The sequence below is a fragment of the Melospiza georgiana genome, chromosome 11, assembly GCF_028018845.1.
Source record: "Melospiza georgiana isolate bMelGeo1 chromosome 11, bMelGeo1.pri, whole genome shotgun sequence".
Lineage (NCBI taxonomy): Eukaryota > Metazoa > Chordata > Aves > Passeriformes > Passerellidae > Melospiza > Melospiza georgiana.
The window spans coordinates 1,320,257-1,338,367 of record NC_080440.1 but is presented as its reverse complement, the minus strand read 5'-3'; the positions used below and the strand labels follow the sequence as shown (position 1 = coordinate 1,338,367).

General features: G+C 54.5%; 1 protein-coding gene across 9 annotated transcripts in view; it reads left to right on the top strand.

Moving 5' to 3' along the window:
- ITPR1 (inositol 1,4,5-trisphosphate receptor type 1) overlaps window positions 1-16,408 on the top strand; it is a 161,807-nt gene extending 145,399 nt beyond the window's left edge. For all 9 annotated transcript variants that reach the window (XM_058032051.1, XM_058032048.1, XM_058032047.1 and 6 more), the window contains 2 exons: window positions 10,072-10,233; window positions 15,065-16,408. In XM_058032051.1, coding sequence (XP_057888034.1) covers window positions 10,072-10,233; window positions 15,065-15,154 — 252 coding nt within the window. In that variant the 3' untranslated portion in view covers window positions 15,155-16,408. The remainder of the gene's footprint in view (window positions 1-10,071; window positions 10,234-15,064) is intronic.
- Window positions 16,409-18,111: the final 1,703 nt, after the last annotated feature.

Below are 18,111 nucleotides of genomic sequence, written 5' to 3'. Positions count from 1 at the left end.
GTTTTAAAAATTGCCTTTGTTATTTAGTATTTGTGGGTTGTTGTGACACTACGGACCAGTAAATAAAAAAATTAAATAATTTAGGACACTTAAATTATATCCACTGTCAGTTTGTGAGCTGCTTCCAGTGCTGCTTGTACAGTGCTTTAAGGATATTTGAAGCATTGTGGTATCAAAAGAATCCTGGACAATTTCATTTATGCAGTTAGTGAATATTCAGGCACCTTTAAGAGTGATCTTGAATTTTGATGCTTTCTTGTCTGAAAATAATGTGTGTAGAAAGGCATTCCCACTGTACTGGGGATGGCAGAGCTGGATCTGGCCCATAGCGTTCATCCTGCACCCTTCACGATCCTGGCCCCACATTAAAAGAAATTGTAGCCTTGAAAATCAATTATTAACTACAATTCCTTAGTGAATTTTATATTTCTTCACAGACAGAAGCTCATTAAGTTCAAACACATCACGAGGAAAGAAGTCAACAGGTGCACTGGGAAATAGAGTTGAGTTTAGGGCACTGAAGACTGATCAAAAAATCAAAATTAAAAAACCTGTCAGTGATCTGACCTGAGCATCCTGGGCTGGTGGGAGGTGTCCCTGCCCAGTGACATGAGCTTTAAGGTCCCTTCTGACCCAAACCAGTCTGGGATTCTGTAAAATGAAATCTCTTGACTGTTCTGGCAGTGCTGCTGTGCCACTGTCACTCTCCCTGCCATAGCCCTGTTCTGGCACCAGTTTGGGGCTGGTGCTGGCTCTGGATCTGGACTGGTTTGGTTCAGTCCCAAGCAGGGCCAGGCTGCCCTGGGCTTGTAGCTGCAGGTCCAGGCTGCTGATGGAGGCTGGAATTCCTGCTGCTGTAAACAGGGATGATATTCCCTTTCATCAGGAGGGCAGCTGTGCCTGCTGCCACAGATGATGTCAAACTCGGGCTATCTCAGGAATCTGTGCTGGGAATGGCTGGGGATGCTCAGGGAATGGATGGGGCTGCAGGGCTGGGGTGGGGGGAGCTGAGGCTGTGCACACCCCACTGCTGCCCTGAGCCGCCCTGCATCCCCTGCCCTGAGCCACCCTGCTGCCCCTGCCCTGCATCCCCTGCCCTGCATCCCCTGCCCTGAGCCACCCCCTAATATCAGTTTAATGGCACAGACAGTGCTGTGGATGTGGGAAGCATCTCTTAGTGGCAGAGATGATGTTCAGCTCCTGGTGTTTGTGCAGCTCTGCTGGCCGGAGCAGGGATGTTAGGGTTAGGGTTAGGGTTATGTGTGTGCTCCATCCTGCAGACACAGGGGCTGGCTCCGTGCTGGGAGCATGGGGAAGGATGCTGAGGGTGCCTCCCGTGATTCCCAGGAACAAAGGCCCCGCTTCTGGAGGCTCTGCAGTCACCAGGAAGATCAGGTGATGTCTGAATAACACCCTGTGTGTGGGAGGTGGGGGGATCCACTTATCGCCTTGGCCAGACATTGACATCCACACCCAGATGACTCATGTGAACTCCGTGCAACTCCCTGCAGATTAGTTCATTTAAATGTCTTATCTTCCCATCCTGGCTCGAGAATTCCTCCCGGAGGTCTGGGCTCTGCCTGCGTTGCTGTGGCAGCCGGGGCAGCCCTGCCAGCCCAGCTGTCACCGGGGCCCTGGCAGGGCTGTGCCACAGCCGGCTGTGTGCAGGCATTTAGAATATGTCACATCTCTCACTCTGCAGCTCGCTAAGGAGAAAACCACACGGGCACCGGGGCTTGTGTGCATTCCTGAGCTGTCTGCAGGCAGCTGCATGGGCTGTCACAGCACAGACAAATATTTGCATGCCCGACTCTGCATCCTCTGCTCTGCACCTCGAGCAGCCTGGGCTGGCAGGGGCCGTGCGTGCAGATGTGCTCATTAAAAAGTAAAGGCTGCTTTGGAACAGTTAGCCTGGACCTTCGTGAGCAGCCCCTGCAGTTCCCCTTTGTTTTCAGTCCAGGCAGGATCTGTGTCATTAGCAGCCTTTATTGCAGAAATGAGGCAGAGGTGGCACAATTGCCCAAGTTCCATGATCAAGGGCACTGAGTTCCAGATCTGGGTTGTGTTGTCATTGAAAAGGAACCATCTACAAATAGGAGTGATGGCACAGGTAGCCTTAAAGGAATTTGGAATAGGAATGAAGGTTACAGATTTCCCTTTGTGCCTTAGCTAACATCTGTGTACAAGGCTGGGGATTTAAGTATATTATTGGGCTTTTTCCTTGGTGTCCTGAGCTCTGTCCTGCGAAGGAAAGTGTTTCTGATTCTGGGTTTGAGTGACTGCTGCCAAGGCACAGCCTCCTGGTAAGCAAAGACGAGACTCCATCAGTGTCAGGCTTTTAAATCGCCTCCTTTCAGAAGTGCAGGTGTGACTTGAAGCCTTTCCCGGGGAGTTATCCAGCAGGGACACTCTCTGTGCTCTGAACCCCAGCAGGAAGGTGGCGTTCAGCAGTGGTGGTGGCTTTGAGGAGTGTCCCAGGCTCTCCCAGTTCAGCTGCAGATGGCCAGGACCGGCTTGGCACTGCAGCACCCCAGGAATGACGAGGGCACACCAGGACACTTCCAACCCAAAGCATTCCAAAAGGCCCTTAATGATTGCAGCACTGGTGAAAGACATATGGACACGAAATTGCAGTCTGAGAAAGTGTTGGAAACGTGGTTATGTTCATCTGTCACTCGTGCCTGGAAATCCTCTACTTCAGGCAGAGTCAAATAGGAGAGATTTGTCATATCAATATTGAGCAAAGCAGCTGCAGACACAGGGGTGAGCAGCCCGAGCAAATGACTGGGTTACAGATGAGGAAATTGGGGTTTTGGGGCTACCAGTCACCGTGCTGCTGGTGCAAGCTGGGAGAGAAGGAGGAGGAGGAAGACCGAGGAGGTCAGGATGTGACCTGGAGCTGACAGTGCTTTGTTTGGTGGTAACTTCCCAACAAGCTGCATCTTGAGATAGCTGGCCAGAGTTAGCCAATATAATTGCAGGGTTAATGAAGAAATCGTGGCAGAGGCTCGGGAGAGCCCGGAGTGCTTGGCAGCCGGCCCTGGGCTGCTGGAAACACTGTGTCATAGGCACGGGAGGAACGTGTTCCATCCGCCCTTGGTGCGGCCCAGGAGCTGCACTGGGAGAAAGGAATGGTCAGCCTCACCTTCCCCAGCTCCAGCACCACTGGGAGAAAGGAATGGTCAGCCTCACCTTCCCCAGCTCCGGCACCACTGGGAGAAAGGAATGGTCAGCCTCACCTTCCCCAGCTCCGGCACCACTGGGAGAAAGGAATGGTCAGCCTCACCTTCCCCAGCTCCGGCACAGGCTGCCCAGAGCAGCTGTGGCTTCCTCATCCCTGGCAGGGCCCAAGGGCAGCTTGGGCAGTGCTTGGAGCCCCCTGGGACTGTGGAAGGTGTCCCTGCCCATGGCAGGGGGTGGAACAAGATGAGCTTTAAGATCCCTTCCAACCCAGTGCTTGATTTTCCCGGGTAAACCACCTGGAAATATATATATATATATATATATATATATCCATGGTGGGAATGCTGGGTTGGCATCCCAGCTGACCAGGCAAAGGTTCCCCTTGGGCTGAGCGTGTGTGTGAGCAAGGCCTGGGTGGATGAAAGCAGAAGGAAAGGCTTGGGGGCAGTTCTGGGGAATGGATGTTTGCATAACGTGCTGGCTTTGGGAGGATCCCAGACAGCTGCCAGGGTGGGTGCGTGTGGAGAGGGGGAAGGCTCCTGCCTGGAAACCCTGGGGTGGCACACGGGGAGCTCAGACCAGCACTGAGAGAGCAAACCAGCACTGGGAACACAACACAAACCAGCACCGGGAGCACAGACCCTGGGGTGACACACGGGGAACACAAACCCTGGGGTGACACACTGGGAGAACAAACCAGCACTGGGAACACAACACAAACCAGCACCGGGAGCACAAACCCTGGCACCAGAAAGCCCCTGGGGCCGAGCGTGCTGAGGTGGCCCCGGGCTGGGTGAGGCCAGCCCTGAGTCATCCCCTGACCCCGCTGGCCCTTGTGCAAGAGGATGTGGGTGCCAGCAGCCCCTGCCAGCAGCGTGCAGCTCAGCCCCTCTGGGGAATCGCTGCTCCTGCCCAGCACATGGCCCTCAGGAGCCCTGTCCCCACGGTCCATCGGGCTGGGGGTGCTCAGCCGGGCTCCAGGCACTCACCCACAGCAGAGCTGTCCCGTGGTCATCCTGCACCTTTGGGAATGGTGTCTGTGCTCCAGGCTCGCTGCTCTGTGCCAGCCCGAGTGCCACCTGGGTATTGAACAGAGAAAAGGAAATAATTAGTTATTGCACCCTGAACCTTGTGTTGTCAGCCTCCTGTGGGACAACACAGGGCTTGTGAGGATTGAGAATGTTCTGAGTGTGGAGGGGGGAGACACCATCAAGTGCTGGTTTTCATGGAGGGGAGCAGTGCAGCTCGGTGGAAGAAGTGATGGTGCAGAGACAGAACCTGATGTGGGGATTTTTCCAGGAAGCTCAAGAAAGACCCAAGAGGAGTCCCATGTCACCACAAACAAACAGATGCGTTTTCAGAGTGCTTCACAGAGCTCTTTTGTAGCTGTGTGGGTCTGATTTTTAACTTCCCATGACAGAAACTGAAATTTGCTGCTGCTGCCTTTCCCTGCTTGTGTTCAAGAAACAACTGGACATGGCACTCAGTGCTCTGGGCTGGGTGGGGATGGGGCACAGCTTGGACTTGGTGAGGGTTTTGGAGGTTTTTGGAGGTTTTTTCCAAGCAAAATAATTCCGTGATTCGGTAAGCGGTGCTGCTGGGCAGCCCTTTGGTGGCAGCTGTGGGGATTTATTTTGGAGAGGGCTGAATCAGCCCTTCAGCACCCATAACTCTGAGGCACAGTGTACACGGGGACCCTGGAGAGGAGTGGGGAGTCCTTGGGGCGAGCAGAGCTCCCCTCCCTGCCACGAGCTGCCATTCCTTGCCCAGGAGGAGCAGGATGGTGCCTCTGCTGGCACAGCCCGTGCTGAGGTCGCCTCCCAGCCTTTCTCAGAAGCACTCTTCAGCAGAAAGGCAGGAGGAGCCGGCGCTTCTCAGAATGAATGGCAGCAGCGCTTCCTCTGCCTTCCCAGGGCATGGCAGCGCCCCTGCTGCTGCCCTTACAGCAGGGACTTTTCCAACTTTACCTAGAAAAGAGCTGCGGCCCGAAACCCAGAAACCCAGCGCTTGTGGTCAGCCCGCTTCCGGCAGCGCCGCGCTGGCTCCGGCTGCTGCAGCACGGATGGGCTGGGCTGGGAGCGGGGAGCTGGGGGGATACTGGGGACGGGGAGCTGAGGGGATACTGGGAATGGGGAGCTGGGGTACCCTGGGATACTGGGAGCGGGGAGCTGGGGTACCCTGGGATACTGGGAATGGGGAGCTGGGGTACCCTGGATACTGGGAACGGGGAGCTGGGCTACCCTGGGATACTGGGAATGGGGAGCTGGGGGGATACTGGGAACGGGGAGCTGGGGGGATACTGGGAACGGGGAGCTGAGGGGATACTGGGAACGGGGAGCTGGGGTACCCTGGATACTGGGAACGGGGAGCTGAGGGGCTACTGGGAATGGGGAGCTGGGGGGATACTGGGAATGGGGAGCTGAGGGGATACTGGGAATGGGGAGCTGGGGGGATACTGGGAATGGGGAGCTGAGGGGATACTGGGAATGGGGAGCTGGGGGGATACTGGGAATGGGGAGCTGAGGGGATACTGGGAATGGGGAGCTGGGGTACCCTGGATACTGGGAACGGGGAGCTGAGGGGATACTGGGAATGGGGAGCTGGGGTACCCTGGATACTGGGAATGGGGAGCTGGGGTACCCTGGGAATGGAGAGCTGAGAGTACCCTGGATACTGGGAATGGGGAGCTGGGGTACCCTGGGATACTGGGAATGGGGAGCTGGGGTACCCTGGGAATAGGGAGCTGAGAGTACCCTGGATACTGGGAATGGGGAGCTGGGGTACCCTGGATACTGGCAATGGGGAGCTGGGGTACCCTGGGATACTGGGAATGGGGAGCTGAGAGTACCCTGGATGCTGGGAATGGGGAGCTGGGGTACCCTGGATACTGGGAATGGGGAGCACAGTGCACCCTGGATCCTGGGAAGGGAAGAAGAGCAGAGTGCACCCCAGGAAGCTGGGAAGAGGAGCTGAGTGTACCCCAGGATGCCAGGGCAGAGGGTGCTGAGGGCATCATTGGTGTGTGGATGCCAGCAGCTGCACAGGAGCTCGGGCAGCCTCTCCCCTCCAGGCTCACTCTGTGCCTCTGCAACACCTCCAAAGCCCCAGGATGGACATGAAGCTGTGCCTTTAAAGGCACCCCAGGGCTGAGCTGAAGTTCAGCAGAAACTGGATCGTGGAGATATAAATCTTTTATTGACCCCTGCGTGGCAGTGCTGGGAGCCAGGCTGGCCCAGCAGGATCACCGTGCCCTGACCTTTCAGCATTCCCGCTCCGTGCCGTTGGTGCTGGCTCTGCTTAAATATTTATTTATTTGAAAGCAAACACCCCCACGCTCCCAGCAGGGACAGGCCAGGCTGTGTGTCAGCAGCCTGGTCACATCCAGCTCCTCTCTGCGGGGCTGGGGGGGCTCAGGAGCAGGCTCAAGGTTTCCAGGGACATCCAGAGTGTGTGCGGAAGGCAGAGCTGAGTCCCGCCATGCTGGCAGCTCCCCTCTGTCCTCTCTGTGAGTGCCGGCCCAGCCTGGCCAGCAGCACTGCCTGGTGCCTCCACAGGGATGTGTCTGCCCCTCTCCTGTGCTTTGCCAGCCTGTTTGGGTGGACACCCCCTGTTTCCTGCCGGGTGCCAGCTGGATGTGCCCAGATCAGTGCTGGGTTAGGGTGGTGCTGCCAGCTGTGCAGTGGGGAGGCAGAGCCGTGCAGCCCAGTCAGGGTGGGCAGGGATGTCCAGGTCCTTGCTGAGCTGTCCCTGCACAGGGAATTTCCAGTGCCCATTAACCCTTTCCAGGGGGGGCAGTGCCAGTTCCAGCTGAAGTGTGAGCTCAGACACCCCCAGGGCTGTGTCTCCTTGTCCTCAGCCTCTGGAGTTCACGGCTTGGTTTTCGTCTTTCAACCTGACATGAGAACTAGAGGTGCTTTGTTGGTTTTGTTCAAATCAAAGCCAAGATTTCCTGACTTTGAGGGCTGGGGCTTTCAGCGAGTTTGCAGGCTCTGAGCAGGCTGCAGCAGCTGTGGGTGCTGTTTGATTTCACCTTCTGGGCCTGGAAGGATCAAGTCACAGCCTCTGCAGCAGCTGCAGCGCTGGCTGCAATTGCAGAGTGATGTTGGAAAGTGCTTGGGGTATTTGTTATGAAACACTGCAGGCAGGGAAAGTTGGTGCTTCCCTCATCCCTTTCATCCTTCTCAAGGATGGGGCCTGGGAACACTCTGGGGATGGCCTTAGAAACGTTTTTGGGAATAAGGAGAATGTTTCTGGAGCAAGAATGGGGCAGGCAGGAGCTTCAGGGCTCCTGTGTCTGCCTGGAAACCTCAGGACATGGATCTGGGGCTCCAGGCAATCCTGCAAATATAAATTGCATTTTAGTCCAATTTTCCTCATCCTCTGCCCTTGTTTCTTCCCTGGAGGAGCAGGGGGAAGTGCATTTGGTGTTGTTGGTTTTCCCTGGGTGGGAGATGCTGGACCTGAGCACAAATGCTGAGCTGCCCCCTCCTCCCTAATGAGCCTTTTACTACAGCTGGAAGAACACAGTGCAGTGCTGCCTGTTCCTGCTATTAAACCTTAATTGTGGGGCTGCCGTTCCCTAAAGTCCAAAATATTTTGGCACTTGTCTTGGTAAAGGCATATTTTTTTTGTACATAGATTTTTTTTTTTTCCTTTTATTAGCTGAAACCATCTGCCCTGTAAACAGAGATCAGGAGCAAACAGCCTTCCTGGCAGTTCTGCATCACGTGGGAATGCTGTGGTGCCTGCATGGGAAAGGGCCTGCTTTCTGCTTTCTGCTTTCTGCCTTCTCATCCTGGCAAAAGGAAACTCCAGGCACATCAGAGACAGCTAATTTAAGCTGATGAGTCTTGGCATCACATCTGAATTGCAGAGAGGATGTGACTGGAGCTCTCTGTAGAGGTGCACAGCCCTGATTAAGCAGGATGGATGCTCCTGGGAACGAGGGGGAGCATGGAGGGAAGGCTTGGAGCTGGAGATTCAGGCAGGGAATGACAAAAAGGCAGGAGTTTGCAGTGCTGCTTTGAAAATGAGCTGGGAGCCCAGAGAAGAGCCTGGCCAGCCAGTGGGGTGAGCTTTGGTCGCTGTTAATCAGCAGTGCTGATTGATTTTTGATTAAGAGCATTCCTTGGTGTCAGTGCAGTCTCCCTTCAGCGTGGCTGGTGTGTTCAGAGCTCCCCGGCTGTGTCCCCTGTGAGAGCACACACACCTCACCTCAGCCAGCCCGAGTTCAGCTTCCATGTCAGAGCATATCTCCAGCGTGGGGGGGGAACCAGACTGGATGGGAAACCAGTTTGATGTTGAAGTGTAAGGTGTCAGGACGTGGGGTGCACCCCTCCTCCTCTTTTGTGGCTTTCTGTTCCGCTCCTGCCTTTATTTTTAACATCTCTGGCGAGTACCCGAGTGCCTGTGTGAGTCTGTACAGGCTTCTCAGGCTGAGTGTGTGTCCGGTGGCATTGCTGCGTCCAGTGGCATTACTGCATCCAGTGGCATTCCTGTGTCCGGTGGCATTCCTGTGTCCGGTGACATTCCTGTGTCCAGTGGCATTCCTGTGTCCGGTGACATTCCTGTGTCCAGTGGCATTCCTGTGTCCGGTGGCATTGCTGTGTCCAGTGGCATTACTGCATCCGGTGGCATTGCTGTGTCCAGTGGCATTACTGCATCCGGTGGCATTGCTGTGTCCAGTGACATTGCTGTGTCCGGTGGCATTGCTGGTGACCAGTGGCATTGCTGTGTCCGGTGACATTGCTGTGACTGGTGGCATTGCTGTGTCCAGTGGCATTGCTGTGTCCGGTGACATTGCTGTGACTGGTGGCATTGCTGGTGACCAGTGGCATTGCTGTGTCCGGTGACATTGCTGTGACTGGTGGCATTGCTGTGTCCAGTGGCATTGCTGTGTCCAGTGGCATTGCTGTGACTGGTGGCATTGCTGTGTCCGGTGGCATTGCTGTGTGCAGTGACATTGCTGTGTCCAGTGACATTGCTGTGTCCGGTGGCATTCCTGTGCCCGGTGGCATTGCTGTGTCCAGTGGCATTGCTGTGTGCAGTGGCATTGCTGTGTCCAGTGGCATTGCTGTGTCCGGTGGCATTGCTGTGTGCAGTGACATTGCTGTGTCTGGTGGCATTGCTGTGTCCAGTGGCATTGCTGCGTCCGGTGGCATTGCTGGTGACCGGTGGCATTGCTGTGTGCAGTGGCATTGCTGTGTGCAGTGACATTCCTGTGTCTGGTGGCATTGCTGTGTGCGGTGGCATTGCTGTGTCTGGTGACATTCCTGTGTCCGGTGACATTCCTGACTGCAACTTAAACATGGACCATGAGAGGCTTTGTGTGGCTGAGGGAAAGCTCTACAGGCAGTGCTTTGTAATGTATCTGCCCCTCATTTTAGCCTGAACCAGACAGTCAAATTAGGATTTTCTTTTTCATTAAAAAGGAAGTATCTCAGCTATGGAAGAATTTCCAGAACTTGGTTTCTTTTGTCAGAGAGCACAGCCAAGCTTTGCTTGACCAAAAAAAGCAGAAAATCTTCCTCAAATACAATTTAAAAGACAGTGAGATGGCAGCGGGTTTCTAGCACTGGGAAGTGCTTGTCCAGATGTGAAATCTGGGCTGGTTTAATGTCCAGTGGTTGTGCATTTATGCTGAGGTGTGTGTGAGGGAGCAAGGGCTGGGGACAGCGAGCGGCTGGAGAGGAAACCCAAAGTGAGCAGCCCCAATTCCCAGCAGTGCCTCGGGCTGGCACTTTGCAAACTTTCCAGTGAGATGCAAATGCAGATAAGTGCAGATAGCTACAGATAAGAACAGAGCTGCTGCATGGAGGAATGTCCCGTGCTCTGGGGGCAGGTTTTCAGGTGGCAAACGCTAATTGTGCCCTGCTGTGTGCCCCTCAGGAGAGAAACCTGGACTGGTTCCCCCGCATGAGGGCCATGTCACTGGTCAGCAGCGACTCGGAGGGAGAGCAGAACGAGCTGAGGAACCTGCAGGAGAAGTTGGAGTCCACCATGAAGCTCGTGACCAACCTCTCTGGGCAGCTGTCAGAGCTCAAGGATCAGGTAAGGAGCAGGCACACACCGTGATGGGGCAGCACAGGCTCCTGCCAGCCCCTCCTGCAGCTCCACAGCTTCTCCAGAGCCCGGGGAGAGCTTCCCAGAGTGGCTCGTGGGTAGGAAAGCAGTGACAAACCAGAGTCCCTCCAGAGCCCCGTGCTCCAGCTGACCTGCCTGGTGCTGGCCCAGCTGGTGAGTTCCAGAGTGGCCACATCAGAAAGGGAAAACTCGTGTTAAAAACATCGCCAGAGTTAACTTTAATCAGTCCTGGCTGGGGCAGGGAGCCTGCGGGTGGTGTTGTTGTTGTTGTTTGGGGTTTTAACCCCAAGAGCTGAGTGTGATCCTGTCAGCCAGAGGGTGTGACACTGACACCAGGGCTGTGTCACCCTGTGCACCTCAAAACCCACCGAGAGCACTGGAGGAGCCTCGAGTGGTTGCTGGTGGTGCTGGTCTCTCTGTGCTGCGGCTGTGCTGCTGAGCAGATGAGATTTGGCTGCTGCCACCCCCAGCCTGCAGCTCACACATCCCAGGAGGGTTTGCTGTGCACCACACGCTGCTGCTGCTGCTGCTGCTGCTGTGAGCCAGCGAGCGCTCCACAGACCTCGCAGGGTTCTTCTGCTGCAGCAGCTTCTCTGCAGCAAGAGCTGGGTGCCTTCTGCCCTGGCTGGGCTCGAGGTTGTCGTGGGCTGGTGCTCAGCCCAGCAATGGTTTTGTGAAGGACAGAGGCAGCAGGGCTTCAGCTGGAGCTGTCCCCAGGGATCCCAGCCTGACTGGAGGGAGCAGGGAAGGAAAGCACTGCTGCCTGCGCTGCCAGGAGCTGTTTGTGGTGCCTGCTTATCTCTGTGCATTAATAACCTGAGCCAGGTGGTTCAATTAGTGAATTGGTGCAGGTACTGGCACTGGCTGAGATGAATTGCTGACTTGCACCTGGGTGGTGGATGGAGCAGTTCCTGTCCCAGCACCAGTGCCATCCCTGCTGCCCAGCTCTGCTGGCCTGCCTGGGTGTCTCCACGCAGCTCTGCTGTGTCAGGAGCCCTGGCAGCCAGCACTGAGATCAGCTCCTGCCTCCCAGTCACGCTCTGCAGCTGGGCCCTGTCCCCAGCACCCTGTGGAGGCAAGGAAGGGATTAATTGGGGGCCTGGGAGCTGACAGCCTCGCTGCCCAGGGCTGTAATTAGTGCTCAGGCACGGTGCCACAGAGCCCCTTGCTCCACTTGGTCTGAGGATGGAGGGCAAAGGCAGTTGCTCTTTTGTCTGGGCTTTAATTCGTGCTGGGCAGTGGTTTGGCTGTTTAGCCCGGGAACAATGGCCCTGCCCGTGTGTCCTGGGTGTCCCTGCTGAAGGCTCTGACTCCAGGTGCAGGCACAGGAGCTCCCCATGGCCACGGCCTCAGGACACATTTCTTCCTTCTGAAGCTCGCAGCCCTCTTGGCTGACCAAGCACTAAAGCCTCTCCTTGCTCTTTGTGACAACAAGAATGAAGGGTTTAGCTTTTAGAGAGCTATTTGACTGTAAAAGCAGGAGAGGAAACCAGCTTCATTAGTGTGGTGATAGCTTTTAGGAATTCCCCTAAGTACCATTATTGAGAGCCCTGCTGAAGATGCAGGATGCTCCAATTATGTGACAAAGCCAGTATATCCCTCCTCCTGATCAGGCACTGTCTCCAGGAAAGGAACTAACCCAGGGAATTCTTATTTGTATTTATTTTCTTGTAATTAAATAAAGGGAAAACCTCTCATTCATTTGCTCTTCAAGCTTGTTAGGTTTCTGGAGACTCTAATTATTAGAAGCTGAGCTCCAGCCTGCCTGCTTCCCCAAAGTGCACCAAGAGCCATTAAAATCCTGATCACTTTAATTCTGTGTGAAAAGATTGCGCCATAATTGTCTGCAGCAGCAGGGGATTAGATGTAATCACCCAGAAATCCTTCCCAGAGTTCCAGCATCCCTCCTGGGGCTGGGCCTGGCTGGGGACACCCCCCTGGGCTCCAGGTGTGGCTCAGGGTGACAGGTACAGGTGATGCTCCTGGGGACACTCCCCTGGGCTCCAGGTGTGGCTCAGGGGGACAGGCACAGGCAGGGGCCGTGTCCAGTGGGATCTGCTCCTGCCCCAGCTGGACTCCAGCTCGCCACAAGCTTTGGAGCCAGGCTGCCTCTGTCAGGCCCAGGCATTACTGGGGAGCCCAGCCTGGCTCGGCTGAACCCCTGGGCAGTGTTTGGGTCCTGGCAGCACAATTCCAGGGCTGGCAGCTCCCTGGGGATTTGCTGTGCCTGGCTTTTATGGCCTGTTAGCCCAGGTGTGCTGTCACTGGAAAGCTTTTGCAGGAGATTCACTCTCCAGTAAATGTGATGGCAATAAGTTGCTCCCTCCTGCAGCCCTGTGCTCTCCACACAGCATTAAGTGTAGTGCAGGATTAATAATGTTCTGCATTGACACCAAAATTGCATTTCTCCCTCTTATTTATGGTTGGTTGCTTTATTCTTCCCTTTTTTAAAGCCACAGCTTCTACAAACACCTGCACCAGGGTGCACAATCCCTTTTCTACACAGCATGAAAAATATCTCCTACAGTCCATTTTCTTTATTCCTCTTTCTTTCCTTTTTATTCCATGCACCCTCTGAATCAGTTTATTGGCAGTGTGAAATTGTGCTCTCAGTTTGCTCAGTGAAGGTAATTAATGTAAAGAGGCATTTTTAAGCCAAGTCCTCGTGGCCTCTCTGCATTTCCATGACTTGTGGGTTATCCTAGCAGCAGTTTAACATTTGGGTCCAGCAGGGCGTGGGTTGTGTGTGTGCTCAGGGAGCTCTGGGAAGACCCCTCTCCTCCTGCTCCCATTCCCTGTGAAGTGTCAGAAGCTTTTTGTGGAGAGAATTCCAGAAGTGTGCCCTGTTCTCAGGAGGCTGCGGTCAGCCCTGGGGAGAGGGAAAACAGCAGCTCTGCCTCTCTTGGGCCAGGCAGTGAGCAAGGTCAGGGTTAATTGTGGTGTCAAGAGGAATGCTGGTGTTTCAGTCCCTTTCCTGCTGGTTAAGGGAGTGCCAGTGGGCACAGGGTGAGCTGTGGGTGTGCAGCAGAGGCTGCCCAGCACTGCCCCTTTGGAGCAATCCCATCCCCACAGAGAGCCCCAGGTCAGCCACTGGCCAGCCCCCAGGATACCCTGCCCCAGCTGGGAAACTCCATCAGCTCTGAAACTGGGGATTTAAACAGACACGCTCAGGTGGTTTACAGTGACCAGGGTGCTGGGGCTGGCTTGGCTGTTGGATTTGATCCTGGACGTCTTTTCCAGCTTTACCAATTCTGTGATCCCAAATGTGTTACAAGTGAACCAAACAGGTACACACCACCTCCCTTCTGCTGGGGCTGCTGCCACAAGCAGTGACACTGGCTGGCATTTGTCATTAAACAGCAAAAACTGGAGAAGTTAAATGGTGGCTGTGGCTGTAAGGAGCAGGATGGGAGTGTGGATCATGTGCTGAGCCCTGAGGGTGTGGGGGCACTTGGGGGAGCTCAGGTGCCCTGGGTGGGGCAGGGATGAGGCTGTCCTGGCATTCCCTGTGAGCCATCCCATGTTGTGGCTCCTCTGCAGCCGCAGCGTGGCAGGAGCTGTGGGATCCAGCTGTGGCATCCAGCTGTGGGATCCAGCTGTGGGACCCGGCTGTTCGCTCCTGAGACCCTGCCCAGCCAGAGCCATTCCTTACATGGCTTATGTAACTTGTCAGAAGCCTCCCAAAGTTTTAAAAAAGCAGAGTGGAGCCATTGGATTGTGTCCATTTCTCAATATCAGCAATACCAGTGATCCATTTTCCGTTCATAGTTCACCGATCGGGAGAGCAGCATTCCCCATCTGCTTCCCACTCATCAAATAGCAAAGTTTGGGCTGTGTGGCAGTGAGGGGGTTAAGCCCTGCCTTGGCAGATGGGGAGGGCTGTTGGCTCACTGGGATGAGAGCAGGGAGTGCTCAGTGTTTTCCAGCAAAGGCAAGGGTATTCCCGGCCTGACTGCAGGGCTCGCCCCTTTTCCGCCCCCTCTGCTGGACGGGTTACAGAGAATTCCTGACAGGGGAGGTTTCTGCAGGCTGCTCCCCGCTCGGGTTCCTGCTGTCTGCTGGGCTCTGCCGGGCTGTCTCTGCCAGTGTCTGGGCTCTGCCGGGCTGTCCCTGGCACAGCAGTGTCTGGGCTCTGCCGGGCTGTCTCTGCCAGTGTCTGGGCTCTGCCGGGCTGCCCCTGGCACAGCAATGCCCAGGCACACAGACGGGCTGTCCCTGGCACAGCAGTGTCTGGGCACACAGACGGGCTGTCCCTGGCACAGCAGTGCCCGGGCACACAGACGGGCTGTCCCTGGCACAGCAGTGTCTGGGCACACAGACGGGCTGTCCCTGGCACAGCAGTGTCCGGGCTCTGCAGAGCTGTCCCTGGCGGTGTCTGGGGTCTGCAGGGCTGTCCCTGGCACAGCAGTGTCTGGGGTCTGCAGGGCTGTCCCTGGCACAGCAGTGTTTGGCCACACAGATGAGCTGTCCTTGGCACAGCAGTGTCCGGGCACACAGATGAGCTGTCCCTGGCACAGCAGTGCCCAGGTTCTCCTGGGCTGTCCCTGGCACAGCAGTGCCCGGGCACACAGATGAGCCGTCCCTGGCAGTGCCCAGGCTCTGCCGGGCTGTCCCTGGCAGTGTTTGGGCACACAGACACTCGTGGCCATGCTGAGTGTGGAGTCCCCCCTGCCCCAGGAGCAGGCTCTGGCTGTAGCCAGGGCTCTGCAGCCAGTGCCAAGCACAGCAGGCCCTCGGGCGGGCGAGCTGACGCACAGGAAGCGCCGGGGCCTAATGAGCAAACTTGTTAATTTTCCAGATGACAGAGCAGAGGAAGCAGAAGCAGCGCATCGGTCTCCTTGGACACCCCCCGCCCATGAATGTGAACCTGCAGCAGCAACCAGCCTGAGCTGGGAGGGTCACCCCAACACCCCCGGCCCGGAGGCTGCTCCTGAACCTTCTGTGCATCCTGTAAATACCCTGGTTTTATACTTAGATGTATATGACTGCTACTCTTATCAAGCTGGGGGCGCGTGGATTGTGATTAGAACTGTTGGCACGGGACAGAGGTTAAACTTTGTGCCAAAACTATCAAAATTGCCTTTTCCTTGGAAGGACTTAAGAGAGCACCTGAATTGCACTTGAAAAGATTATTTGACTATGTGACATGTATTTTGTATTTAAAAAAAAAAGAATAGAATAGCTAGTATTTATGTTTTTATACAATTGTGCAATATGAATTATGCAATCACAATATATTTGGAACTCCTGAATGTCCTAAGGGAGTGCACATCTTTGGATCTGGTGTGTTAGTACAATGTAATAAATGGTATAAAATTACAGGTGTAAATGAGGCTGCTGCAAAATTGTGTAACTGGTGATTTTTTCATACCCTTGGACATTTTTGTACCATGTGTGTAAATATCTTGCAATGCCATATTTGTTGCCTCTTCCTCCCAGGGATGATGCTGGGACTCCGTGAGCTGTTCGATTGGTATCGATTAAAGCAAAACATTATTTTGAAGCTTCCGAGTGAGGAAAGCAGGAGGTATTTTTCAAGAGATTTCTTTAGAGTACTGAAGCTAGAAGAGCTCAGACACCGGGTTTTTTAAATGCTAAGATTTCTTAAAGGGAACTTTTTATGCAAAATGGAGTTTGGAATGAGGATGCACTGCTGGCGAGTCGGTGCAGTCTCCCAGGACCGAGCCGAGGCTGTCCAGGCTTTGCATTCTCAGTGTGTAGGATCCTCTCCTTCTATTTTTTCATTAGAGACCTACGTGCCTGCTAAAGCTTTAGCAAACAGGCACTGCACCGACTGAAACGTGTCCTGTAGCTGAGCACTGATGTGTGTAATGCTTGTGTGAGAGCCACTGGTTTGAGGCTGCTCTGTCCCACCCCTTCCTCTCCCTGCCCCCTTTCATTTGGTCACTTTCTTTGGTTTCTGATTCTCCAGAGTGTGAAAGGAAACTTGTTGGGTTGTTGTTTGGCTGGTTTTTTTTCCTCCAATCCGCTGCATAGTTTTATACATGGACCTCATTTTACAGAAGCTGACTTCTCTGCAATACTGTCTACAAAAGAAAAAAAATGAAAAAAAGCTAAAGAAAGAGCTATGAAAATTTGTAAATGCATAAATATAGGTATTTAAATAAATGATGCAAAATACGGTCAGAGGCTGCTGGTGGTTTGTGTCCCCTCCAAGGTGGTGTGTGGCAATTCTGTCACACGCAGGTGTCCTGGGATGTGGTGTCACAGGGGCCTGGCAGGTAAGGATGGGGCTTTTCCCAGAGCCCAGAGGAGCAGAGGTTGATTTTTTTATAACCAGAGCATGTCCCTCCTCCAGCAGTGAGAGGCACTGGCACCCAGGGAACTTCACCTGCGGTCACTCCGGGCTGGGATACTTCACACTGTCCCCACTGATAGTTCAGGTTTGTGGCTGTCATTGGAGAGAGTTAAAAACCCCTCCAGCTCCAAGTATTGTGTGCACAGGAGCGTTGCTGATTATGTGTATTTGATTAAGATGTAGCAGGAACTACCTGGTACAATTAATCATCTTCAATCTGGTAAGTGCACACACTGTCTGAGGTGGGTGCATGTCCCCAGCTCAGGTCATCAGGAGAGCTCAGCTTTCAGGAGGGCACCGGAGGGGAGGGAGGAAGGAGGGCAGCCTGACCAGCAGTCTCCCAGCCAGATTTATCGGTGAGATTGTGACTCCTTAATCACATGTATTTCCATATATATCTCCTGGCAAATCTGCCTTCCCCTCCGCAGCAAGGTGTGTGCAGAGGGAGCGCGGCGCTGGGCTGCTGCCGGCGTGGTGGAGGAGCAGGATTTCATTTTCCCTGAGCAGCAGAGACACGTACCTGACTCACTCCTTCCCCTCCTGCCATCCAGGGATAAGCAGACACACAAATTTGTCAGGCTTCCCGGAGCCTCTGCCAGTCAGGTGAGAGGGAGGCGGCTGAGCACAGCCTGGGAGGGCACCCCTGAGGACGGGCGCTGTTGCTTCATCTTTACCTTAAAAAGGCAGAAGCAGCGAGTGCTGGGCACTGGCACAGCCTGCTCTGCTCTGTGATCCGTGTGAAAGCAGCAGGGTGGAACCCGGGGCTCTCACTGCGGCCCTGCCCTCCCAGGAGCTGCGGGGAGATGCAAAAAGGGAGGTTCTGTCCCTCGGGTGCAGCTGCAGCAGGAGGAGCAGAGCACGGCCGCCACCCCGGCAGTGGGCATGCAGGGCAGGTGGGTGGATCCAGGGGTGGCACGGATGGCTCAGGAGGTCACACTGTGTCCCCAGCCTGAGCAGAGGCTGTGTCATCTGGTCAGCAGAGGAAAGTGACTCTGTTCCTCCCCTCAGCCCACGAACAGGTCATTCCCGACTGCAGATTCATTTCTGCAGTGACATTTCATGCATGACCATCAAATTTTTCCTTTTTCTTCTTTCACTCTTGGTTCAATCTAAGCTTTTTTAAGCTTTTCTTTCTGGCTGAACTCCTCTGCCCATGATGGCTGTGCCAGCAGAGACAGGCAATGGTGAAAACCCTGCTGGGGCTGGTGGTGGTTCTGTCCCTGCAGCTTCCGAGGTCAAATCTGTGTTAGGACTTTCCCATTCTGGACTGAGATCTGGTGCCCCCATGGCAACTTCCTGATCTCAGAGAAAAGCTGTGTGAGGGATCTGTTTAATTTCCCCATTTGGGTACCCTTTTCCACAAAAGCTGAGTATCTCTGACATCACAGAAAGCTTTATTCACAATTATTGGACTCTGAAGTGAAAAAAAATCCTCCAAAACCTGAGAAAGTCATCTGCAAATTAAGTTTAATTTTGGTCCTGCACAGGAGGGAGCTTTCTGGCTCTAAAAACACATCGCTGACATC